General features: G+C 46.5%; 1 protein-coding gene across 35 annotated transcripts in view; it reads right to left on the reverse strand.

Moving 5' to 3' along the window:
• Nucleotides 1-23,520, reverse strand: part of GRB10 (growth factor receptor bound protein 10) — a 203,427-nt gene that overhangs the window by 19,273 nt on the left and 160,634 nt on the right. For all 35 annotated transcript variants that reach the window (XM_024357835.3, XM_054687546.2, XM_063815394.1 and 32 more), the window contains 6 exons: nt 17,533-17,689; nt 9,897-10,012; nt 8,797-8,865; nt 6,948-7,085; nt 5,508-5,618; nt 3,479-3,577 (listed from right to left, as the gene is read on the reverse strand). In XM_024357835.3, coding sequence (XP_024213603.1) covers nt 3,479-3,577; nt 5,508-5,618; nt 6,948-7,085; nt 8,797-8,865; nt 9,897-10,012; nt 17,533-17,689 — 690 coding nt within the window. The remainder of the gene's footprint in view (nt 1-3,478; nt 3,578-5,507; nt 5,619-6,947; nt 7,086-8,796; nt 8,866-9,896; nt 10,013-17,532; nt 17,690-23,520) is intronic.

The raw sequence follows: 23,520 nt of genomic DNA on the forward strand, positions 1-23,520 counted from the left end.
CCCAGAAAGGTAGAAAAAAGATGGTCCAAGAAAAACTGTGTAATGAAGCAAAGCTGAGGTAAAAACCATTAAATAAATTAATATGTGCCAGATTAGACTCTGGGGCAACGAGCATTGCTAATAAAACATATTTTATAATGTCTTAGAATTGACATACCAGGAAGATACAAATATTCTCAATTTTGGGTACCTAATAACATACACATTTTATTTTATTCACATGTTTGCATGTATATATTTACATATATGGGTGTGTGTAGACAGAAAAGATTAAATGGTAATAAATAATTGTCGCGAAGTTTTAATGCTGCGTTCATTGCCTTTTCAATGTCAGGTCATGTAAAACCAAAGCAATCAGTACTAGGGACTCTTGTGTGGATGAGGCAAGACCTCCCTCTTGGGGATGAGTTTCTACAGTAGATTAAGAGACTTCTAGAAGACAGAGGGAGGAGGAAAGATGGCAATAAATAATTGTTGCAAAGTTTTAATACTATTCACACAGCTCCTATAGCTTCCAAGAAATTATCTAACAAACAATGTAACAGGAAGAAATGAGACAAAAGATTATCTGCTGGCGCTACTAAGAGCATCTTTCTGAAAAGCTAAGTAAAGCCATGCCAGCTTTCTCCTACGTAGACCCAAGTTATAAGATTTATTCATTTTTTTCAAGAAAGTGTATCTGTGTAGGTAAAGATGTAAGAAGGTCCTAGGTTAATTCAAAATAACAACCCAGCTCTGCCTTTCCATGGTTGATATGAAGATGCTGTTTGTAGTAGATGGTAAAAGGGCCCTGTCAACTTCAGCCCTCAGACCCTCTTATCCTCTAAAAGGGGATCCGGCGTTCTGTGTCCTCCTCTGGAGGAAGGCAGAGCACACACACGGGATGCCTTGTTTTAGAATGAATGTCAACATGGAGACCCTGGAGTCATAAAGAGTTACCTCCCCACTGTCCCTAACTCTATCCCGGTTATCATTTCTGTATAGTGGGCAATGAATCAGTGCCGACAACACTCAAATGGCGTTTCGATTGCATTACAATCCTATGGCTATTTGGGGCAGAAACACATCACTCGCACTCCACTTGAGACCGGCCCCGAGGCCATCACTGCCACCTTCCTGTCAGGTCTGGCTCCCCAGCCTCCTATAAGAATAGTACCTAAGACGTATCCTTAATGACTCTAGAATCTGTGTATCACTGGATGCAAAGTGCTTCCCTGCAAAGTGGCTGGGACAAGAGGAATGCATTCAGAACTCACGGCAGCTTCCAGGTGGCTCTAGGGAGGGCAGCAAAGCATGGTAGTGAGGAAAGGGGTTCTGGGGCCAGAATGTCAGGGCTCCGACCCTGCTCTGCCACATCGCGGCAGCTACAGCTTGGGCCTCAGTTTTGTCATCCACAAAATGAGGATGATAATATGCATGTCACTGAGCTGTCACAAACAGTAAAGTGATAAAGAATGCCTGGCCCATAGCAAATGCTCAAAAAAATCTTAATATTATGTAACACATCATTGTTAACACTGACAACAATAAAGTCAGTTCGTTTTGCATTAGTCACTCTGCCCACATCCTTTCCTGTGGCTCGTTATGTTAGCGCAACAAAGGAGAGACACCCAAGAAACAGTGGTTAAGAACCTGATACTTGGATTTATTATATATTACCCAAAGTAATAGAATTCATAGCTTCTTGGAGTATACTACCACTTTCCTTTTTCATTTCCTTTTTTTTTTTTTTTTTTTGCCTTTTCCAAAACAGATGATTCATTTGCAGATTAAAATTTCAACCATATACAGACAGCTTCAAAAGATCACCCCTGGCCGCTGCCCCTATCTGCACAGCTGCCTCTCCCATCTCCTCTCCCTACTAAGCAACCTCTTTCTTCTCTCCTGCAGCTCACACAACGTTCATGAGCATACCATCAAATACAAATATTCCAATTTTTCCTGTTCCCTTCACACAAATGTAGCCTTCTCTCTATATACTGTTCTGTACTTTGCTTTTTAATTGTTAGTAATTTTTCCACAACAGGACACAAAGAGCAATCTCATTCTTTCTGGAGGTCCATGCAGAATACTGCCCTCAATGGATATTATGTCACCTATGTGACCAGTTCCCACTGATGACCCTTACACTGAAATCCGGCTTACACAGGAGTGGTCTATGATCTATGATGTATTAACATGGACATTTCCTCTTCCATTATGAATTTGTAAAGTTTTGATTTCCATAATTCTTTTTTTAATCAGTGAAAACATAAAATAAGGTTCTGGGAGAGAGATACAGGAAGCCAATCTGTGGAACTTCTGGTTTGGGCCCCAGCATCCTATAAAAATGGCACTAGGATGTATCCTTAATGTCTCTGGAATCTGTGGATTACTGGGTGCAAAATGCTACCTGCCAAGTGGACAGGACAACAGGACCACATTCAGAATTGGATCTGCAGCACCTCCAGGAAAGTTTTGAGCTATGCTTCCTTCGGTTCCTCCATCTCCTTAATTGACTTCACCTTGAGTCTCCGGACCAGCTCAAAGGCCACTACAGTTCAACGAAGGCTGGGAGTTTTTGTAAAGAAATCCCTAGACCATTGTATCCATTGGCTCCAGTTGACTAAACGAACATCTCCTATGGAGACCCCTGGACTTTAGCCAAGCTCACCTGGGCCAGCTAACTTACAACTCACAAGGACTCTGTAGACTTAATTCCAGACATGTGGGATATGGTATATGTGCACAGAAACACTGTGGGAAATCCAAAGTGACTACAGTAAACAGCCATATGAAATCACTCTGGCAATTGGCATGAAATTGCTGTCAAGGGCATGACTCTATATGCAGTACCACGTGATAAATTTCCTTTAGAACTTACAGTCAGGAGGTACTGTCTCCGCTGAGGAGCTTCAGTCAACTGTATAATTCATCATGTTTACTTCATGGCCCTGGCTTTTTGGGAACCTGAGAGTTGGTTCAGTCGTGAAAATAATTAACACCTCATGTACTATTTCCTTTCTCCCTGGTCCTGATTTTTCGAATCCTATTCTTCTAATCTAGTGGTCTCAACCAGGGGCAATTCCCCATCCTCTGGCTTCAGGGCACATTTGGCAACATTTAGAGACATTTTTGGTTGTCTCAACTGGCCAGGCGTGCGACTGGCATCTAGCAGGCAGAGACCGGGTATGCCACACAGCTAAGTGGCCTGCAATGCTTGGATGTCCCCCAGACCCCCGACAAAGAATTATTCTACCCAAAATGTCAGTAGTACTGAGTCCGGAAAACCTAGCTCTACCCTGTTTAATATTAGGCCCTCTGTTAAAAGCTCCTGAGATCTTGTTTAGAAAGATGCTTAACTACATTTGAGAAATAAAATATTGACAGAACAGCGGAAAAGTTACGAGCATTTTCCTGCCAGAATAGACATCAAGTCCAGAGGCCAATTTTCCACGAAGAGATGTGCACTCAACACAAACCGCAAGATGTCACATACCTTGAGGAGTCTGAACGCTGTCATCCAGCACGTCCTGGTTTGCTCGTCCTCTGCACAGAGCAACCTCAGCTCTTTAGTTTCATTCCTGACTTTGTTTGGCTACAGGAGGTAAAAGAAAGTCCTGTTAGTGTTACACAGGGAGTCAGAAACAGCTTCTGTCAAGGCAGGGCTGCATCTGACACAAACCAGAGACAACCAGCTGGAGATCCCCCTAGCAAGGAGCACAGCAGATACACACACACCTGTGTGTTAAGCGTTCATTCATCCACCTTCCTGACAAGCCTTTATTAAGTGCCTATCATGGACTGGCCCCAGGTTGTGTACCACTTAGCTGAATAATACGCCATCCTTCGGGAACTTCAGAGGAGACAGAAAAACAAACTAGCACAGGACAACGTAATGTGGTAAGCACAATAGGACAAAGAGGAAGAGGCATCTAACTCTGTCGAGGGACTGGATTCTATGGGAGGAGAACCTGCCTTCTGACTTATAGGAGGAGAGATCTTAAAGTTGCCCCCAGGCCACTGAGAGGAGGGGCTGCTGCAGGGCTTAGCCAAGAGGGGCAACCCCTGAGGAGCTCAGGGATTCTGATGTCTGAGCAGCCCCAAGATCAGACCCCAAGTAGAAGGTCCAGAGAGGGAGACTGATGTTGGCTCTGGAGAATGAGACAGAAGGGGAAGTAGGCACCATGGGGAGAAGACAGGTGCCCCTCCAGAGGCAGGGCCCTTTGGTGAGGGAGGAGAATTGTTGCAGGCATAAACTGACCTGCATCTCCAGAAGAACCCCCGATCTCAGACTCAAGAAACAATGCTGGACACGCCCCAGCTCTCCCTCCCAAGAATCTAGAGGGGTTGAGGGACAGGTGTGACTACCCTGCGCTCGGCTGGTGCTATGAGAGAAGCAGAGACTGCGTTTGCAGAGACAGGCAAGCATGGCTGGTGTGGGCTGGTGGGAAGGGAGAGTGCCAGCTGCTGCTCATACCTCCAGCCCCACCTGAGGCTGCCTTGGGCCTCTAGCTGGTGTGAATTAGACGCCTATTACTTACAACCGAAAGAGTATTCCCTGAGCAAGGTATGAGGTGATATTTTGGAAAGAAATTTTCCCCTAAGGAGGGGCTCCCCGTATTGTGTGTTCTCGGGATGTGGCTTGGGCTATGGCTCATAAGTCAGCCTACAGGGCAAACTCCAGGCACAACTATTCACTGGCTACTGGATGTGGGCAATGTGGCCAACTTCCTATCCCACAAGGGGCTGTGAAGATTAAGATAATGGATGTAAAACTGTCAGTGGAACATATCATGCACAGTAAGCATTCAGTAAATATCATCTACCATTATGATTATTAATACCACCACAACCTCATCAGGGGAAAAGAAGTGGGCTCTGCCTGTAGGTGTGTGCACATGTGTATGTGTGTCTATGTACATGTGTGTATAATGTATGTGTATGCACAAAGGTGTATGTCTATACCTGTGTGTATGCACAAAGGTGTATGTCTATACATGTATGTATGCACGTGTGGGTATGTGCATGTAGATGTGTGTGCACGCGTGTGTGTGCATGCCAGCACACACATGCATGCAGAGGGTGGGCAGCATTGTGTCTATTCCTGTCTGACCATCCCCACAGCCAGAGGCCCACACAGAAGCCATCAGCTCACTCAGTACCATGCAGGCAACCCAGGTGACAGGCTGGGGGTCCCCTCCCTTGCCCCACCTCCCCTTCCAGCTACTAGTACTGGGCTACAGCCACAGCCCACCCTTTGACGCCAAAAGCCACCCTCCCTAAAACACTGAGCCCACTGGCCACATTATCCATCCCTGTCTGCTTGTCCTTGAGCTTCTGAGCTACTCAAGGACTGATAGCAGCAAGTGTACAATAAATGTTTTTACAGGAATGGATAAATCCAGTGTGAAACTATGTTTCTGTTGAAGACAATAGAAGCAACAATCAAGTGCTGGGCAAGAGAAGAAGTCAGTCTCCTGTGGGCTGCTGAGCATGCGCGCCGTCTGTGGACAGCTCGTGGGTACCTTTATGCAGAGCCCGTGGTCTGTAGGGGCGTTGTACTGCTTCCTGCCAGCGATCAGGGAGAAGATGTTGCTGTCCTCCAGGTCGGCCAGCAGCTGCAGGTGTCTGGGTTCCTGTGACAACACTGGCCAGGTTAAAGTCTCAAGCACAGCAAAGAGCAAATGTGTTCACCTCTGGTAGACAGAGGGCAGTCTCTGCACACTTACAAGCACTTTCCCCGATGACACTATACATATTACATATGATTATTACGCGAGGTGTAATCAGTGCTAAACTAAAACCAAATTCACCCAGTCTCACCCAAAACACCCACTTCCCCAGTTCTCAGACACACAAGGCTGTTGGAACGTATTTGATACTTCTGCCAAATCAAAGCCCCATGACCGGATATTCAAGATAAAAAGCAGGAGAAAATCTATAACCCAAAGGTCAGAGTTAAGAGCACGGGGCCTGTCTGCCTTTGGTTTGTTGTGAGTCCAGAGTCCAACCGTACTTTGGGTTTTCCCACTGGTAGCTTGCTTGTCCCACCCTTCTCCTCCTCAACTCTCCAGCCCAGCTCTGTATCCTGCTCTACGAAATACCCTCCCAACTTCAGCACACATGAGGACAGTGAGCGGGCCACACAGCAGAGCTGGGAGGTCAGGAAGCTACCATGCCCTGTGTCAGTTCAAAGCCCGTCTCTGCAGACGCCCCTTCTCTCTGGCCCAGGCGTCGGCAGCTGCTGACTTCCCAGAGCCGGCCCCAACACCTTCCCAGAGCCGGTTCCCAGATGCTCAACACCTGTGCTGGGGTCCCGCCAGCTCCCTTTCACCTCTGCTGGCCAGAGCAAAAGAGACCGCAGCCCTCAGATGGTAAGTGCTCAGCCAGGTATTGGGTGGACAAGGCTCCTGCCACAGGGTATATGTGGACAGCACAAGAAGAGAGCAGACAAGAGTGTACATGGGAGCAAAGGAGCCTCCGGCCTAAGCTCTCTTTTGAGGGCCTGCAGCTGTTTTCCATCTCCCACCTTCTTCTCACTGGGGATACATGCAAGCCTGCAGTTTATTTCATGAAATATCTATGATACATAAAGTTACACTGGCATTAGGGTGGCAATAGTCTATCAAACATCTTTACAGCTAGCTTAAATCCCAACTTATGAGAACTAGGCCAGTCTCTGAAGTGATGGGGCAGCCAGGGGTGTCTGCTCCCAACCCGCAGTGGGGGTGGGGCTGGGCAAGTGGGGTTCTTAGGCCTGTATTATTTATTACCTAGTTTCTGAGCGAGACCAGGAAACCTGTGACTCCAAGTTCAGCTGTTGCACAATTAGCTTATTAAGAAGTTGTCCTGAGCTTGGAGGAGTCTAAGGTGCATTTAAAAATGAAGCCCAGGTTCACTCTGAGGACCTGGGGGGAGTGACTGTGGCAGAATTAGGGCTGGTGGTGGTAGCTTTTAAAGCTCACCTTTGAAGTTCCCTTGGTGGAGCAATAAAGGCCAGATCTCCGCAAACACACATACAGCTTTTTCCATGATTTCTTTCCCAGCTCTTTCACATGCAAAAACCCTTGAATTTCAGGACAACTACTGGAGTTCAGAAAATTCTGTTGAAGAACAAATTTTTAAAATCACATAATGCTAATCTAAAATAATTAAAGCAGACATGTTATCAGCATAGCTGACATTTTCTGAATTATTAAAAGACTCCTTTTTGGATCAAAATGAGAGTGTTCTCCTTTCCAAAGTCTTAAAATCCCATCTCAATTCGTGTTGCATAGAACATAATTCGTATTTAAACATATGCAAGCAAATGGACCTTTCCAACACTGGTGATAACACGAGTCATGAATTTCCCTATAAGATAGTGCACTGAAGGATCCAGTCTGACATCAGACTGAGGGCAAGAGCAAGTGCCATGACCAAGTGATTGGGACTCTGGAGACTGAGAGTGAGTATGTAGTGGCCACTTTTACCCAGGCACCCCTCCAGTCAAGGGTCACATAAAAGGTGTCATGTGTCCGCAAGTGATGCACCCAGGTGCAGGACATCCTGGTGATGTCCCCCTGTTCCAGCTAACTCTTCCCACAGGCAGCCTTAAGAATAAAGGCTTTATCAAAACAAAACAAAACAAGAAACTACGCTTTTCATCAAAGGGAAGACAGGCCAAGGGCCAGGTCATGGAGCGAAGTTGGGGAGGTGACGCTGGCAGGTCCTGCTACTAGACTGGGAGGGGACAAAGCTCTTTTCCCCCAGGTGGGAAAGGCACGTCGGACAGAGCCCTGGTGCACCTGGGTCAGTCCTTCTTGAGTCTCAAGAGATTACTGCACATCTTCACAAAGCACATGGATCCTCTCAAAGTCAAGGCAATTAAAACAGAATCTGCCATTTCACTGTTCACTGTGTATAGGTGGTAACTTAGTGCTGACACCTCTCGCCAGAACAGACACATGCTATGGTCAGAAGGGCTTCTGAAGACACCACCAGAACAGAGCTCTGAAACTCTTATCTTTTAGATGCTGAAACAAATTTGGTGATAACAACATAGAAAAAGGGCTTATGAGGAGAATTCTGTAGGAACTACATTTTAGTAGTTTCTCTTACATGTAATGTCACCTGGATCTTGTTGGTGGCCTTAGGAAATGGTTTATTCTCTCACTTTTAACATGTACACAGGCACATTTTTAGGGTGTAGCTGTAACATTCCCATTCCCCACTCCCAGCTTCCCCGGAGGAGTGTGTGTGAGAGCTGGGCACAGAGGCCCTGGTGGCTCCCTCCACTGGAAGAGGAGGTGGGGAGAGACCAGGTTTTCTTAGAACAGACTTTATGAATCAGGACAATTAAAGCAGGTTTCTTTATTTGTAATATATGGCAAGTTACTTTTAAAAGTCTGTTGTGGTAACCCGATCATCTTTTACTATAGACTCTGTGCTTCTGCAGAGATTTCCAAGCAGCTAGGCGGTGGCCTGACCTGGGACCCCTGCTCAGAAAGGAGCTGGGGAGCCCTGAGACTGGGGTTTCTCCATGCACCCCCTGGCCCACACTCAGCAGTGGCATCACTGGACTCTTCTAAGTCAGAGCAAGGGCATCGTGTAAGTGCCTGTTTGGCTTAGAAGGAACCCAGCTACACACAGATTTTCCAAGGAAACTTTTAATTTCTGGTTACTCTAAACCCTCCCCCCGCCCCGCTTAAGAGCCCAGGTTATAAATGGTGAAAGATGCACTCTCTTTAGGTTTTTTACAATGCTGCCATTCAGTTCCAAGAGGATTTATATTCAGAAAGTCTATTTCAGCAGAGATCTATTGTGGCCCAGTACCTGCAAAAGCTGGGTTTGACTGCCATTTGACTGCTGGCACCAAGTAACCATCTGTTCTGGGAAGAAATTCTAAGAAAATGGGAAAAAACAAATACGTAAAAGGTTAGCTTCAAAGTGAGGGAAGGTATGTCATATAGATATGTCAATTTTAAAACTATTCCTACCAGTATAATTACATACACCTGTATTTAAAATGGCAGTCCTTTTTATTCTCCTATCACACAGAAGAAACACCTCCTTCAAAAGGTTGTATTTCGTTTCCTGAAATGCTGGGTACTAGTGTGGAATACCAACTATGTTTACTAAGGGATTCATGTCTCACAGCATGCTCCATGGCAAAGAGCGATGCCAGCGTCCCAGCCCAGTGGCACAAGTGCACAGCGTGAGATAAAGAATTCCTGAAACTAAAAGGTAAGCCCAGTCACGAGAAAAGCCTGTTCTGCTGCATTCCCCAAAAACAGTCTTCAAATTCCTTACTTTGGAATAAAAAAGCAGCTAAATTATCAGAGTCAGAAATGGCCCTGGGTCTTCTCCCCAGTTGATGCAGCTCTGACCCATGACTCAGGATGACAGCGAGTGCCCCAGGAGCTAGGAGGTGCCCTCCCTATCCTGGCCTCTCACAGGACAAGTGCCTCTCCCAAAGAAAGAAAAGAGAGATCAAGGTGACCAGCTCAAGACACCAACCAATCGCACTGATTTCTCTAGTCATTCTTCCACGTTATGATCACAAAATATATTTGCTATTTGCAGAGAATAATGAGTTTTTCTTCTGCTAAGTGTTTGATCAGTTCAACTGAGAACTTTCAAAATAACAGAAAACACCCAGCCTCTCCCAGCTCCTGTCTTAGAGACTAACCCCCTTTACACTGTGTCTATGTGAAGAAGGAGACCTCTACCTTCAGCCAGTCCCACGCACATTTAGTGAAGCACGAGACTGGGTTTCAAGCAAGGACTGCTTCATTAAACTACAACTCTGATTCTCAAACCCATATGCTACACCATGCCTCTCACTCACTTTCTAATCTGATACTATGAAACCCAAGTATAAACTTCAAGATTTCAAGAGTCCCAAACCCCAAACCTGAAGAGGTAAGACTCACCATGGGATTTTTAAAGAACTCGTATTTTGCGTAATTCTTCCTGAATAGAAATTTACTCTCACTGGCCATGGTACTCTCCACCTGGACCACCAGCTCATGGTCTTCCAAGCACCTCTCTGCAGGGGCAAAGCATCACGTGTGAGACGCAACAGGTGGGAAATTCATGGTAGCTTTACAACCAAATGGAAGATTTGTTCAACTTTCTATTCTTCTTTAAACATTATGAATACAGATGAGGTCAGGAAGGAAACTAAATTTAAATCTCTCTTTAATGCATTACCAAATGCATAAGAGGTCTTAAGCTATACAGCATGAAGAATTCAGGTCAATACTTATTTTTATATACTTCTTTTGAATTTGGGATCAACCAGATGTTAAGGAATGAGCCCATAAGACTCTTAGCAAATGATTTTGCCCTTAAATTGAGAAATTTCAACTCTTGTAAAGACTATAACAAGTGAGAAAATATTCAAAGACAAAGGAGAAAGAACTTGAAAGAGGTGGAGGAGGGGGATGACCAAGAAGGCGCAGAGATGGAAGGAGATGGAAGCTTTTTGATGACATCAAACTTGGTTGCCAGAAAAGATGGTGCTGTGTACTGTGGGAGAGGCCGTGATGCACAGCAAGACTGTACGTACATACTCATCTTTCACACTGAAGCCCGCACGCACATCATGGAATAGTTCTTGTCAACTGAATTACACGTGAAGGCAGGGAAGAAAACACACTCCATCCTCCAGCACCCGCTGTGGACACGTACACACACACACGCACGTACGCACACGCCTCCTTCACAGCATCTTACATAGCAGCACTGTCCCCCAGAAAGGGAAAAGTCGCTTCCCTCACTGTGTGAACACAGTGGTTCCAAGTGGAGCGGGAAGAACTCAGCATACTCTAGAACAGCGTGTGCCCAGAGAGGCCGCACTGCTCCCTTTCATGGCAGTTACGTCCCTTCCCAGGCACCTCCTCAGAAACTGTCATGGGAGGATGGTGGCCATGGGAAACTAACCTTATGAAATCATGGAATAAAGAAGATGAACAAATGTACAGCAGGGTCAAAGTGTGAACTGATGCCAAAATGGTACAGATTAACATGCTATGGAATTGCCACCAGGGTAGTTCTGTTATCCTAAGACCCTACCCTCCTCTCCTGCAGCCAGACTGGAATCTTGAGGAAAGTCTCATCTTGGAAGGAAGGAATGAAGTTAAAGGCAAAAGCATTTCTCAGTCAAAGTGATCTCAGAATGCAGAAAAGACTTTCCGTCTACAACGAACAACTGTCGCCATGGGCACTCATCTCAGATGGGCCCCAACCGGCATGCAGAAGCAAATTCTGGAGCTGATTCGTGCTCGGCCCCGGTTTTGACATTACAAGGAAAGGATTCCTTGGTAAAAACACATTTAAAGCCAGAGTTTGTGAAGGAAAGGAATTTTCTCCCCGTGGCTGCCAGAAAGCTCAGACTTGGCACCACCAGCAAGTGTGGAGCAGTTCCCATTTGTCCCTGTCTGGGAGGGAATGCTGCTAGCAACATGTGAACCAATACATGGCCCTCATGTCTCCCCATGATATAAAAAGAGAGAAACCAAGAACATGCAACAAAAACTGTTACGTTTGCTTTCCAAAAAGAGGTTCATTCATCGAAAATGGATTTTCCAGAAGGAAAACAAATCAATGACTTCTGTTGAAATGTTTATTCAGAGAAAAATGTCTTTCTGTAGTTACAGGAAAAAACAAAAACAAAAACCCAAAACCAAAACCAACAATCTAATAACCTGTTGATGGTTGATTTACAGAACTAAAAATTTTTATCAGGCAAAATAAGGAGAAATAAAAATGGGAGGTGATAGCTACCTAAATGAGGAGGATATGTCTGTTTCCAAAGCAAAGGGCATTTTGTCTCCAAAGAACCCTGAGGAGAGCCAAAGAGGATGCCTGGGGCAGCCACCAGCCCCAAAGGGGGTGGCCAAACCCACGCAGGCGCCCATCCTTGTGGACAATACTTTCCTGTCTCCCTGCGCCTCCCCTGGAAAGATCATGGGAAAGTTGCACATGGCAGTGTAAACACACAGGGGGACGTGTCCCTGGTGGTCAGATCCAGGTGGACAGGTGAGGGCTTGGTGCCCTGGCAAAGGGGAGCCCAGGAACTCGGGATAACCGGTGGGCTGTGAAACTGACTGTGTATCCTGAAAGAAGTGTGCTTTTCTGACGCTGGTGACTCCAGAGGGCACCTACCATACCCAGAGGTGGGTCCCAAGACAAACAAAACATCAACTCCCTTTTCGTCACTCACAGCAGGTCAGTGAACACAACGTGGCAGGTGACCCCTTTCTCAGAGATCCAGAGCTGTGCAGCCTCCGGATGCAGCTGAGTGCCCCTGGCACAAATGCTCCAGGCACCAGTGTTCCAGTTGGCTGTCGACTGCACATCTGTTCAAAGATCTTCCCTCCAGTTTTAATTTTCTCCATGATTTAAAGATATGTATTTTCAAATGACCTTGCATGATTATAAACAATCACATCACTATCTATAAACTGCATGATTACAACGGCCTAAGTTAAATGGGAACACTACTTTTCAAGATAATAGTCCAAAAATAATTTCAAGAAATGGAAAAGGCAAAAATTCCTTGAAGTACATTTGTATTTTTCAAATTTCTGAAACTAATGCTGGCATTACTCTACTCCTCAAGAAAAAATATTTAAATATCAAGACAACTCAAAAAAGAGAATCTTACTTCCTTGCCTTAACCCTTGCAGCTAAAGTGTGACTCCTCGGCAGAAACCTGTGCTGCCACTTGGCAGTGGAGGGGCCATGGCAGAGCCGGTGCACGGAAGCTGTGCACCCCACTGTCTCGGCCTCACATCGAGCTGCAGCCCTTGGGCCACTCCCTGCCCATCATTCCTCAGCACAGCCCACCCAAGGGAGAGAAAAGAGCTGTCAGCAAGCTCAGGGCTTTCCCAGGCTAAGAAACTGTCAACAGAGTAATCAGTGAGATAGCCCTGACGTGTGGATAAGGCCGTAAGTGGACTTCTATTTATAAATTTTAGTGGGGGAAAGGACATCTTTTGTTGCTTTTCACATACAAAAGGGAGAGAGGGACATAAAACCAGCCTGCAAAAGGCCCCCTCTAATCAGCAAGAGTCAACAGGCGCCGGCTGTTTCTCCCTCCACACCTTTCTGCATGTCCAGCTGTCAGCATCCAACAGCGTGGCAGCCACAGGACCTCCAGAGTTACTGCCACGGTGTTTCTCATCTGACCAGGAACAACCACAAAGCTGTAAACAGCCCGAAAAGGACTTGTTGCTCTTCCTGTTTCAACCTAATTCTCAGGACAACAGAATTCCTCAAATCCTTGAAATTTGTAAGATCTGGCGGAAACCCTCTTCTCTTTACTGTGTTCTCTGTGTAAGTTCCAGCCTCTCTCCCAGATTATCTGACCTTAGTATGCCTGATGTCTACAGTTACTTGGGGCCTGGGTGCAAGAGCCCCAGGCACCAGGTGCCCCCCACATTCCCAGGGATGGGTTTATCTGCAATCTCATTTTCAAGTTCAGGGGGCATCAAGATACTAGTTTTGTATGTTTAAATTTGTATTTTTCAAAATTCCTTTTATCTTTTTTTTTTTTTATTTTTGAGGCAGGGTCTTGTTCTGTCAAGCAGCTGGAGCGCAGTGATGCAAACACAGCTCTCTGCAGCCTCAACTTCCTGGGCTCAGGTGATCCTCCTGCCTTGGCCTTCCAAAGTGCTGGGACTACAGGCATGAGCCACTGCGCCTGGCCAAAAATATCTTTTAAAATATAATTTTAAAAGATGACTGTTTAATATCACTTCATCCTCCATGTGTGAAGCTGCCCTGGCTAAGGTGAACCTTCCAGAGACTTGCAGCTCACCATGCTCGGGGCAGAAGGGATGGGGACACCTTCCAAAAAACCTGCCCCATTCTGGCAGCCTCAGCTGGACTTACTGTCGGCTGTTGAGTGGCCTGGGTCAGGGACAGTGTTTTCATGGCTAAGAACTCCACTCCAGACACTGAGACTGAGAAACATCCCCAACAGGTAGAACCTGGGGGCAGTGCTAACATAGGAAGGGACCATTTAAAGGGACAAGTGAACTGGGAATCATAAAACAGACCATCATTCACTAGGGCTTCACCTACCAGGGCAAGGGGCTTTGCAACAACTTTTTCAAGTGCGTCCAGTAGTGAATGTCCCCAGGAGCTAACGCTGGGAAGGGCCACCTGACCTCAGTCTGCTCATAGGAGTCGTTCTCTGCTTATCCACAAGCGCAGCACAGAGCGGGCAGGACAAACCACCCTCAGCGAGAGGGGCTACTCTGCCGAGTGACAGCAGGGATGCCACTGTTGCTGCCAATGGAGGGTGACCAGCATCTCAGAGGAGCGATGCCCTCCAGGCTGCAGACACCCACGCATGGTGCTTTTCTCCCACATAAAGGGAACCACCTGCTGCAGGCTATCTTGGGAACTACCCTCACTTTTTCTAAAGCCATCACTTCCTTCTGGGTATAGAAAAGGTTTAATATTATTAAGGGACTGATATTTTAGCTGTTAAGATCCTTATACAGGTTGAATATCCCTTATCCTAAATGCCTGGGACCAGAAGCTTTGGTTTTTGGATTTTTTTTTTAATTTTGGAACATTTGCATTATAGTTACCAGTTGAACAATCCAAAATCCCAAAATCAGAAATGCTTCAATGAGCATTTCCATTGAGCATCAAAACAGTACTCAAAACATTTCAGATTTTAGAGCATTTCAGATTTCAGATTTTTGGATTAGGGATACTCAATCAGTAATAATGTACTTTGTACTTTGGAATCTTCAATTCTGGAGGCCCTACATAGGCTTAAAATGCTGTCCAACTTGGGTGCCCTATACCCTCAATTATGGGGGGGTTGGGTTACAATCTGCCTTAGTATCTGCCTTATAGACTTGCAAGCACTACCTGCCTTTTGCCCCAGCCACCAGCCTGGCGTATGTACACATCCCTGTGAGAATACCTGACATATAATTACCTGGGCAAGTGCTCTCTACAAGGAGACAGCAATGCCTGGGGATGTGCCCTAAGAGTTGGAGGGCCAGAAGGGCCCAGGAATACCATCCATGATAAAGAAGAAGCCCCTATTGGCCTTGTGGCCCTTGCGTCCCTTTCCAACGGGGATAAAGCTGAGATACTCAACAGGCTCTCTGAGAGGCACCCCGCAGCCCTGCATTTTCTCACTAATGAGCTTCTGATAGTTGAATGCTGCCAAATCATGGCAGAAATAAGATTTTTAGTTAAACAGCAACTTAAATTAATTTTTTAAAAAATGTTAAGTGATATGGTTGGGTCACAAAACAGTATTCAGAGAAGTTATAGGGATGGGGACACAGAAACCCTGTGTCAACGGGAATGAGTCCTGGGGGTACTGACCTTATAGGCTGGTGAAACTGGTAGCTCTAAAAACTTGCAAAGTCCTCTGCAAACCCAGCCAACAGAAAAATGTGTTTCCTAGTAACTAATAAGAACGGGACCGGTGGTGAGAAAGAAAACTGAGGAAGGAGAGGAAGGATATTCTAAGGAATTTCATGTATCTTCAAATCCCAGCTGTGTGAGGTTCGTTATTTTTTTATTTTTTATTTTTTTTGTGAAACAGGACCCAAAATTTGACACAAATATTCCTCTTTTTTTTTTAATCATTTCACTTGTTTCCCTTTCCCTTTTTTTCCTTTTATACTTAATTTTACAATAAAGTGTCATCGCCCACTAGAATGTATTAAGTCCATCTATAAAGAAGAGAAAGAAATAAGGTATGTAAATATCACATCCCTACAAATCCTGTGTGCTTATGGACATTTCTTTTCCTATTCTCTCAGAGTAAATGGTTCTTCATTTGGTTAAAGTTTTAATGCATCATTTATTTATCTACCATATGATAGTCTAGAAATCAAATCACATGAAATAGATAATACAAAATTTCTGAAACATTCCTTATATGTTAAAATTTTATGTATGTATATCTGTACCCAATTTCTATGTGTCCTGAGTGTGTCCAATTATATTCAAGTACTAAATATCTGCAGAAGTCCTTTTCATAGTTCTTTCAAATGAAAAGAATATTCAGACTTTTGAATGGGCTTTCAACAATAATCATTGTATTTGGGTCAAACTATACAGACTTGTTTTTAAAATTTTATATATATATATTTTTTCATACATATATATACACATGTAGAGACACATGCTGAAGGTTTCCCACTACTGTCTAATTTCCAAGTTACTTGTGTGTCAACAGGTGCTTTTGACAGCCTTATCAGACCACTGTAGGATCCACTCATGGACGTCCCAAGCTGGAGCTTGACGGGACAGCTAGTCTCCATGGGAACAACTGTGACATCATGGTCACTAACTGTGGACCTAGTAAGTGATCCTGGCAGGAGAAAGCTGTTAGTGACAATGGAGGAGAAGGCTTCTGTCATCACACAAATGCGTTTAGCAATTGGTAGAGATGGGAAAGAAACCAGCAAGAGTTCTATCCAATTCCTTCAAAAAGCATACCGTCTCTCCAAAGTACAGGGCGCATTAGAAAACAGAGACTTAAGGTGGTGTCAGCTCAAATTTACAGTGCATTATTTAGGCTTAAATTGTATAATATTACCTGGAAGGATGCTACTCCAGACCTAGAGGTTTAAATTAAGTATTCCAGACCTAGAGGTTTAAATTCAATGTATTAATCTTTCAAAAAAGGTTCATGAGAAAAATTTAGAACTATGGGAAGTTTCCAATCTGTGTTATTTTTCTCTCCTTCAAGACATGGAACAAATATAGCTGTTGATTTAGAGAAAATTTTGGTTTTAAATATTTTACTATGACTTTGTAAGAACTATATTTATTAGATAAGAATTTAAGCAAAAGTCTGAAAAGCTTTTTTACCTAAAATAAGCCACCTGAACAAAATACCTCAATACGTTCTGTAAAGAGTCAATATCTTCAAATATTCTGTGATACAAAATATTCTCTTACTTTTTAGGCATGACATGGGCACACACATATACACGTGCATGAACACTGTTCAAAGCCTTATTAACCAGCAGGCAGAGATGCCATGTAAGACTCAACTCGAACTTACAGCAAAGTGCTTCATAATTTGCTCCAATTCCCAGCGGACCTCTCTGCACTTTGCTGCCTATAACCATGGCTCCCTTCTTCCCATGAGCTGAGGAGCTGATCTCAGAAGGGCAGCTGCAATCCTGTGCATGGCCAGCTCTCTCCAGAGCACCTCAAGGGCACCTCCCTCCTGTCCCCCGCCCACAGGTGTGCAGCAAGCTCCATGTGGCTCTGACAGCTGGGGAGGCCGGACAAGCCACAGGGAACCTCGCCATGTCTGAGCCCTTGGCAAGTTATTACCTCAACCATCCAAGCCAAGATTCCCAAAGTACTAGGGGAAAGGGGCTGGAGAGAGGAGAGTGAAATTTTAGGAGAAACAGAAGAGGCAGGAGAGTCGAGGGGAACCCAGAGACTGCCTGCTAATTTGGCAGGGGACACTGCGGTCACACATTTGGCATTTGGCAGCAGCGGTCCTCATTCAATTGCACATAAGCATCCCCAGGTGCCAATCCTGTTCTGATGGTTCCCTACCTAATCCTAGGTGCGGGTGGTGCTCCACTAGTGTCCAGCTGTTGTCATCCACACAGTGACTTTTGTAAACCAGCAATTGGCACAGGTCTCTGGCTGTCATGTCTGCTAGAATCTCCACCACTTTGCTTGTCCCATCTTCACTAAAGACTTTAACATCCTGCAACACACAAAGGGGATAGTTACAGATAAACAACTTCAGGCTTTCAAGAAATAAAAACTGAAACAAAAGAAAACAGGTAAAGTAAAAATAGTAGTGCTCCAACACATGGGCAACTGTTTTTCCAGGCAGCCAAGAGGTCCCCACCAGCTGCAGGGATGTGACTCTTCCTCCCTATCTCCCCTTTCCCACCTCCTGGGGGCAGAGCAGGTAGGATTACAACATGATACTCTTAAAATGCCCAGGACAACTCACGGGAACATACAGCACACGGCTAAACCACCAAACCTGTCTTAAGAAGTGACAGGATTCACAGGATTCATTTAAAATACGCTGGTGGTCTCCGGGTTGGACATTTTACAGTTGAACCAATTGAAAAAACAAGCAAGCAACAACAAATCCTGTAAATCTCCCTCTTCCCATCATAACCTTTGACGAGTCCACCTGTTCTCCCAGGGCACAGGGTCCAGCAGCGGCACCTACAGCCTTTCCCGCAGCACCTCACCCCTCACAGACACTGAGGCTCAGGGTGGAGTGGAGATGAATTAATACAAAAGAAGGGCATAATAAAAACATAGTCACAAGATTCTTTAGCCCCTAACCCCTACAAAGTTACAAGCAAGCTTCATTTGCCCGGTACTGTTCAAATCCATGAACACCAAGCAGCTCCAGGCCAAGGGATGGAGAAGTAGAGTCCAGAGGACGGGAGTCTATCCCTTCCAGGAAAGACCCTGCAGGAATGCACCCTTCCCAGAACACGAGGTGTGTTTAACAAATCCTTACCTCGACAGCCCGGAAAAAGCAGTCAGAGGAGCAAGATGGCATTTTAAATCGCGACTGCCTCTTGCAAGGGAGCGTGTTTCCGTCTCTCCCCACTGTCCCAGGCTGGCTGTGTGGAGCCTGCGTGTGCCCTGGGGGGCAGGCTGTCTCCGGGCAGCAGGGAGGCCACCCACCCACCCGCTGGGCTCCCAGGCTGCCTTGCACCGGCTCCCTTAGGGAGTGAATCCAGCCACAGTGATGCAATCACCCCACGGACTTGCTCTCCCACTCCCATAAGACAAGACCCGGACTTGGGGGTGAGGATGCCAACCGCAACAACACAACTCTAACACCAACTGGTCAGAAAAACCCCCGCTCAATGCTTTCCCATGGCAGTGAAATCACACACAGGCAGCTGAGAGGCTGAAACACGTGCGTTCTCTGAATCCAGACCCATCTGCCAACCTCCAAATAATCTTTGTCCCGCAACTGATGTGTCAGTGGCAGCTTTGGAGCTGGATCTGCAGGGTGGGTGAGAATGTTAGTTTGTCCTGACAAACTCCCTCCGAGGCTCCCCGCTCTCTCTGGCCCCTTTTCTTGTGTTTGGAAGGGGGTGCTTACTTGCTCTGAACTTTGATTTCTGTGGCCGGCGTGGAGTCTGACAGCAGAGGGAAGGGCTGGGAGGCCCCCACCTTAATCAGGAACTGGGACCACACCATTCTACAGGGACCCTCTTGACCCTCCTACAGCTAGCTACCCTCAGCTGTCACCTGGTGGGCATGAAGGAGTCAATGTCACTCAAGCTTGAGTGCCCAGGTGGGGGTGGTGGGGGTGGTAGGGGCGGCGCTCAGCGAGAGCGGAAGAGCCCTTCTCTGTGAGGGCAGGTTAGCCTCCCAGCAGACGGGGGACCAGCCAGGGGAGCCTGCACTCTCAGGTAGGGTCACTGCCCCCTGCCTGCCACCTACGGGCCACTTCTCCAACTCAAAGAAATCCCAGGGCTGGGGCTGGATCAGGACCCAGAGACTTGTTTTCAACTCTTATTTATTTTTCAAGAAATCCACCATCTCTTTTCCAGAATTTATGTGTCACTCAATGAAAGTATACTTCCCCCTAACAAGCAAAATATTCAAATACAGCTGACATGGCTGAATAAGTCTACAGAAATACAATTTAAGTGAAGAAAACATGTCTCTGGGTCCTAGGTAGGAATGTTATTAAAATGCATTAACATCCCCTGTTGTTCCACAGCCATCCCCCCAAAGGTCTATAAATAGCCCGGGTATTAAAAGCTGAGATGTGCTTGGTCACACGTCCACCTCCACTCCTTTTAGATTCCCACAGAGGCTGGGCTGGCGAGACCCTGAGGGGGCAAGGCAGACAGGAGACTGAGTCAGACACAAAGGCAGGCACCCTCCAGCTCCAGCGACAGGCCCCTCTGCCCCTGACACAGCACTCTCTGGTACTTCCAATCTCACCAGGGCCCTCCAACCACACACAAAACTAAGCCCCAGAGACAGAACACCAAGAAAGCCCTGTGTATACCAGCCATCTCAAACCACCCAGTCAACGCGTAGAGCTACTGATGAGAATGTTTGTAAGGAACACAAGAGGTACGAGGGCTCCTATTACAGGGGACTGCCAGCCACTGACCACGGAGTCTTTTTAGAGCTGGCAGTTCTAGGAGGAGCATTCTGTACAGCACCAACTGCCCCTTTAGTAACCACCTGAGCACTGCTGGGGGCTCAGGTCTCCTGCAGAGCAGGCCTGGGTTTCCCTGGCCCATCCAGTGTTCAAGCATCTCACACGAGGTGGGCCTAGAAGGTTCTCTCGAGCAGGTCAAGGCCCTTGCCCCGCAGCAACTCACAGTTCAGTGCGGAGATTGTTACAACAGGCAGTTAATTTCCAAGGTATGACTTGTTTAGGGAATATAAGAATCTGGTAACACCAGGAAGGGTGAGAAGCTGAGACCCACAAGTTCTATCTGAGTTCTATCTTAGCCTCCTACTGGCTTTGTGACCTCGGATAGGTAATTAGCAATCTAAGACTTGCTTTCCTCATCCAAGCTGTGGGGAACTGCTCTGAGAATCAGTAATGTAAGCAAAACACTGCTTAATCAATGTATGGAAGTTACTACATTAGTTATGACCTATCTTGGCCTGGGGTGGTGGTTCCAAAGAGGAACTTAGAAACAGACTTGGCCATAACCATGCTTCATCAGTAACTAGCTGTGGGAACATGGCTGAGTTATCCAGCCTCTCTGTGCCTCAGTTTCCTCATCTGTAAAATGGAAATCTGTAAGCAGCACCAGCCTCATAGTGTTGCTATGACATGGATTAATGAGATACCCTCTTGAAAAGATCCTGGCCCCTGACACGTGCCCTCCCTGGGACATGCTTGGATCCACCGTGGATCTGGGAACAAGGCAGGCTCCAGCTGAAGGCCTGTGGACAACCACCGAAGGGTGCAGGGGCAGGACCCTGAAAGCTGCTTCCAACTCAGGATTTCAGTTCTGAGAAAGCAAACCTCATGACCAGTTAAGATGCAGCAGGAACAATTCAGTCAGAAAAGCCACCCCTCAAATCCTCAATTTCTTTCTCTCTACTGCAAAAAAGCCCCTAAATAGCAAATTGTTTTTAAAAATAAACGGCAATATTAAAGAGGGCATAATTATGTCAACAGCATGAAACTCTGTCTTTTTAGAGTTAGTTGGGGGAGGAATGGTTTGCAAAGCTACCCAGGCCTCTGGCTGGCTTGGCACTGAATCCCGTTATAAAAGCCCTGAAGTGCTAATAGAAGGTTCCACTGTTCCCAGACTTTCTGTTGTCACTTTTTACATATTCACTGCATAGACAAAAAAGCGAGAGCTTAATTTTTTTTGCAAACTTAAAGGAAGAAGTTTAAGAACAATTGGAGTTGAAGGTAGATCATTATATCTCCACGGCCCCAAACTCCACTCTGGGGCACCTGGTTTTTTGTCTCAGTGGCCCCCACGGGGTTGATGTGTGTGTGGGAGTCATTCAGGCCCCTCCTTGCTGTCAATCTTAGCACAGACCCTCACTCTTGCTTCCTGCCACAGTCTCAGACCTTGCTCTTGGATAACTTACAGGCTCAGGGAATCTCATTACTGCATCCAAAAGACCTCCTGACTGGCTGTGAGTCTTTGCTCAAGGCTCAGCAGTAATCGCCTTGTAAAAATAGCAAATGGGGCACTCTCTTTGTCCTCTTCGAGCCCTCTGCAGCATAAGATGTCCCTGGACAGACGGCCCGGCCTCCAGGGTGCACACACTGACCCACAGTACCCGAGATCCACGCCTACCCTGAGACCTTCACACAGAAACCGAGACATCCGAGGGCTTCTGGGCCAGCAGCTCTTGCGACCAGTTTCGTCCCAGTTCTTAATTATGATCTAGCATACTTTTTAGTTCAAAAGCTCTTTTAGGATGTAATGTAAAATGGAGTTTTTAGTAACTCTGGTAAATACTCGTGGTAAATGTTTTGGAGAAGCCAGGTTGTAATCACAGGGCCAAGTGGAGGCAATCACAGGGCCAAGTGGAGGCATTCACAGGGTAAGAGAAATTATCAAAGCAGGCAAAAGGGCCCGAAGACGTGATATGAGGTTGTGCATGTGGATGAAATCCTGTTCTGGGTGACCTACCCTACCCTACCTGGCCTCCGAGGGGCCTTGAGGAGAAAGCAGGAAGACTGCTGTGCCAGGAAGGCAAAGGAAGCCTGAACTCCAGGCACATGTCTCTGCCCCTTTGACAGGAGGTGGAACTATTTCTGGAAGGCAGAAAGCTTGCCCGATGTCACAGAGGTGGAAAGTACTGGAGCCAGGATCTAACCAGGGCTCCCCGCCCTGGCTCTGCTTGCCTTTCTTCTCCACTGCAACCCACTACCCAGCGTGTACCAGGTGGGCTCCAAGGCTTCACACAAAAAGGCTTTTGATTCCGTGTGGCCCTGAAGGCCTCAAATTGGGCAGACCCTGAAGCCTGGAGGTTTGGGGTAAATTACATTTACTTCAGACTAGGGCGTAACCAACCAGGGTAGGCTAAATTAATCTCACCAAAAAGGAATGTAATTCTGCCATTATTTTTTAGTTCTGTTTTAAATTAATGATATTATTTCTTGATATAAGGGATAACTGAAGCACTACACATGATTATATGGCTCTACTCACCATAACAAGAACACGCATAATAATCCTGTTCAATTATAGTGACTCAAACCTACTTAAAAAAATGTGCTTAATAGCCTGCATTGTCCCACCTGAAGTGTTTTGTTGTTAGCCTGGGAGCAGTTCAGTGTCCCCCACCACAGCTGAGGCTTCACCCTGAGGCCTGGTCTCAGCTCCCCAGGACGCAGCACACTGCCCAGGGCTATGGAGATGAGACTTGTGGCCTGATTTCAAATACTGGAGGAGCCCCCACTGTCTGAACACAGCAAAGAGTGTGGCGCAGGTTCAAGGGGTGGCATGGGAGCCGGGTGCCCCACCCTTAGTGAGACCAGACCCAGAAGGGTGTGGCCTGATAGCCTGGGTTTCTGCTGCAGGGAGTCCTGAGGTCCTGAGTACCAGGAGCTCAGGGCAGTGCGGATGACTTGGGAGAAGCCTAGCTGGTTGGGCCAGTTGCTAGGGCTGGATGCTGGAGGGAGAACCACAGGGTTGGGGGAGTGTGAGCTGGCAGTCTCCAGGGCTACCTGCTGGGCTAAGCATCCCAGTTGCTCCTCCTACTGAAGAGACTCTGTTGCGCAGGAAAGGCAATTGTGCTGCACACTAGAGGGTTGTCCCAGTGGCCTGAGAGGTGTCCCTAGACCCCCGCCAAGGTTGGTGCTTGCACCTGCCCTGGAGAGCCTGGTCACGGGCTTGCCAGACCCAGCCATGCCCAGCTCTGCCGCCTCCAGCCAGGATGGTGGCAGAGTGCAGGACGGGATCCCTGGGAATCCCGCCCATGGCCAGGGAAACCCTGGTATTTCCCCACATCAACAAAGGCCAACAATTCCACTGCTATTACTGCAACTGCCTCTCAACTGCAAGCGCCACCTAATGGCCTGTAGGGTGAACTGCATAACTCAAT

Source organism: Pan troglodytes, chromosome 6 (assembly GCF_028858775.2).
Source record: "Pan troglodytes isolate AG18354 chromosome 6, NHGRI_mPanTro3-v2.0_pri, whole genome shotgun sequence".
NCBI classification, from domain to species: Eukaryota; Metazoa; Chordata; class Mammalia; order Primates; family Hominidae; genus Pan; species Pan troglodytes.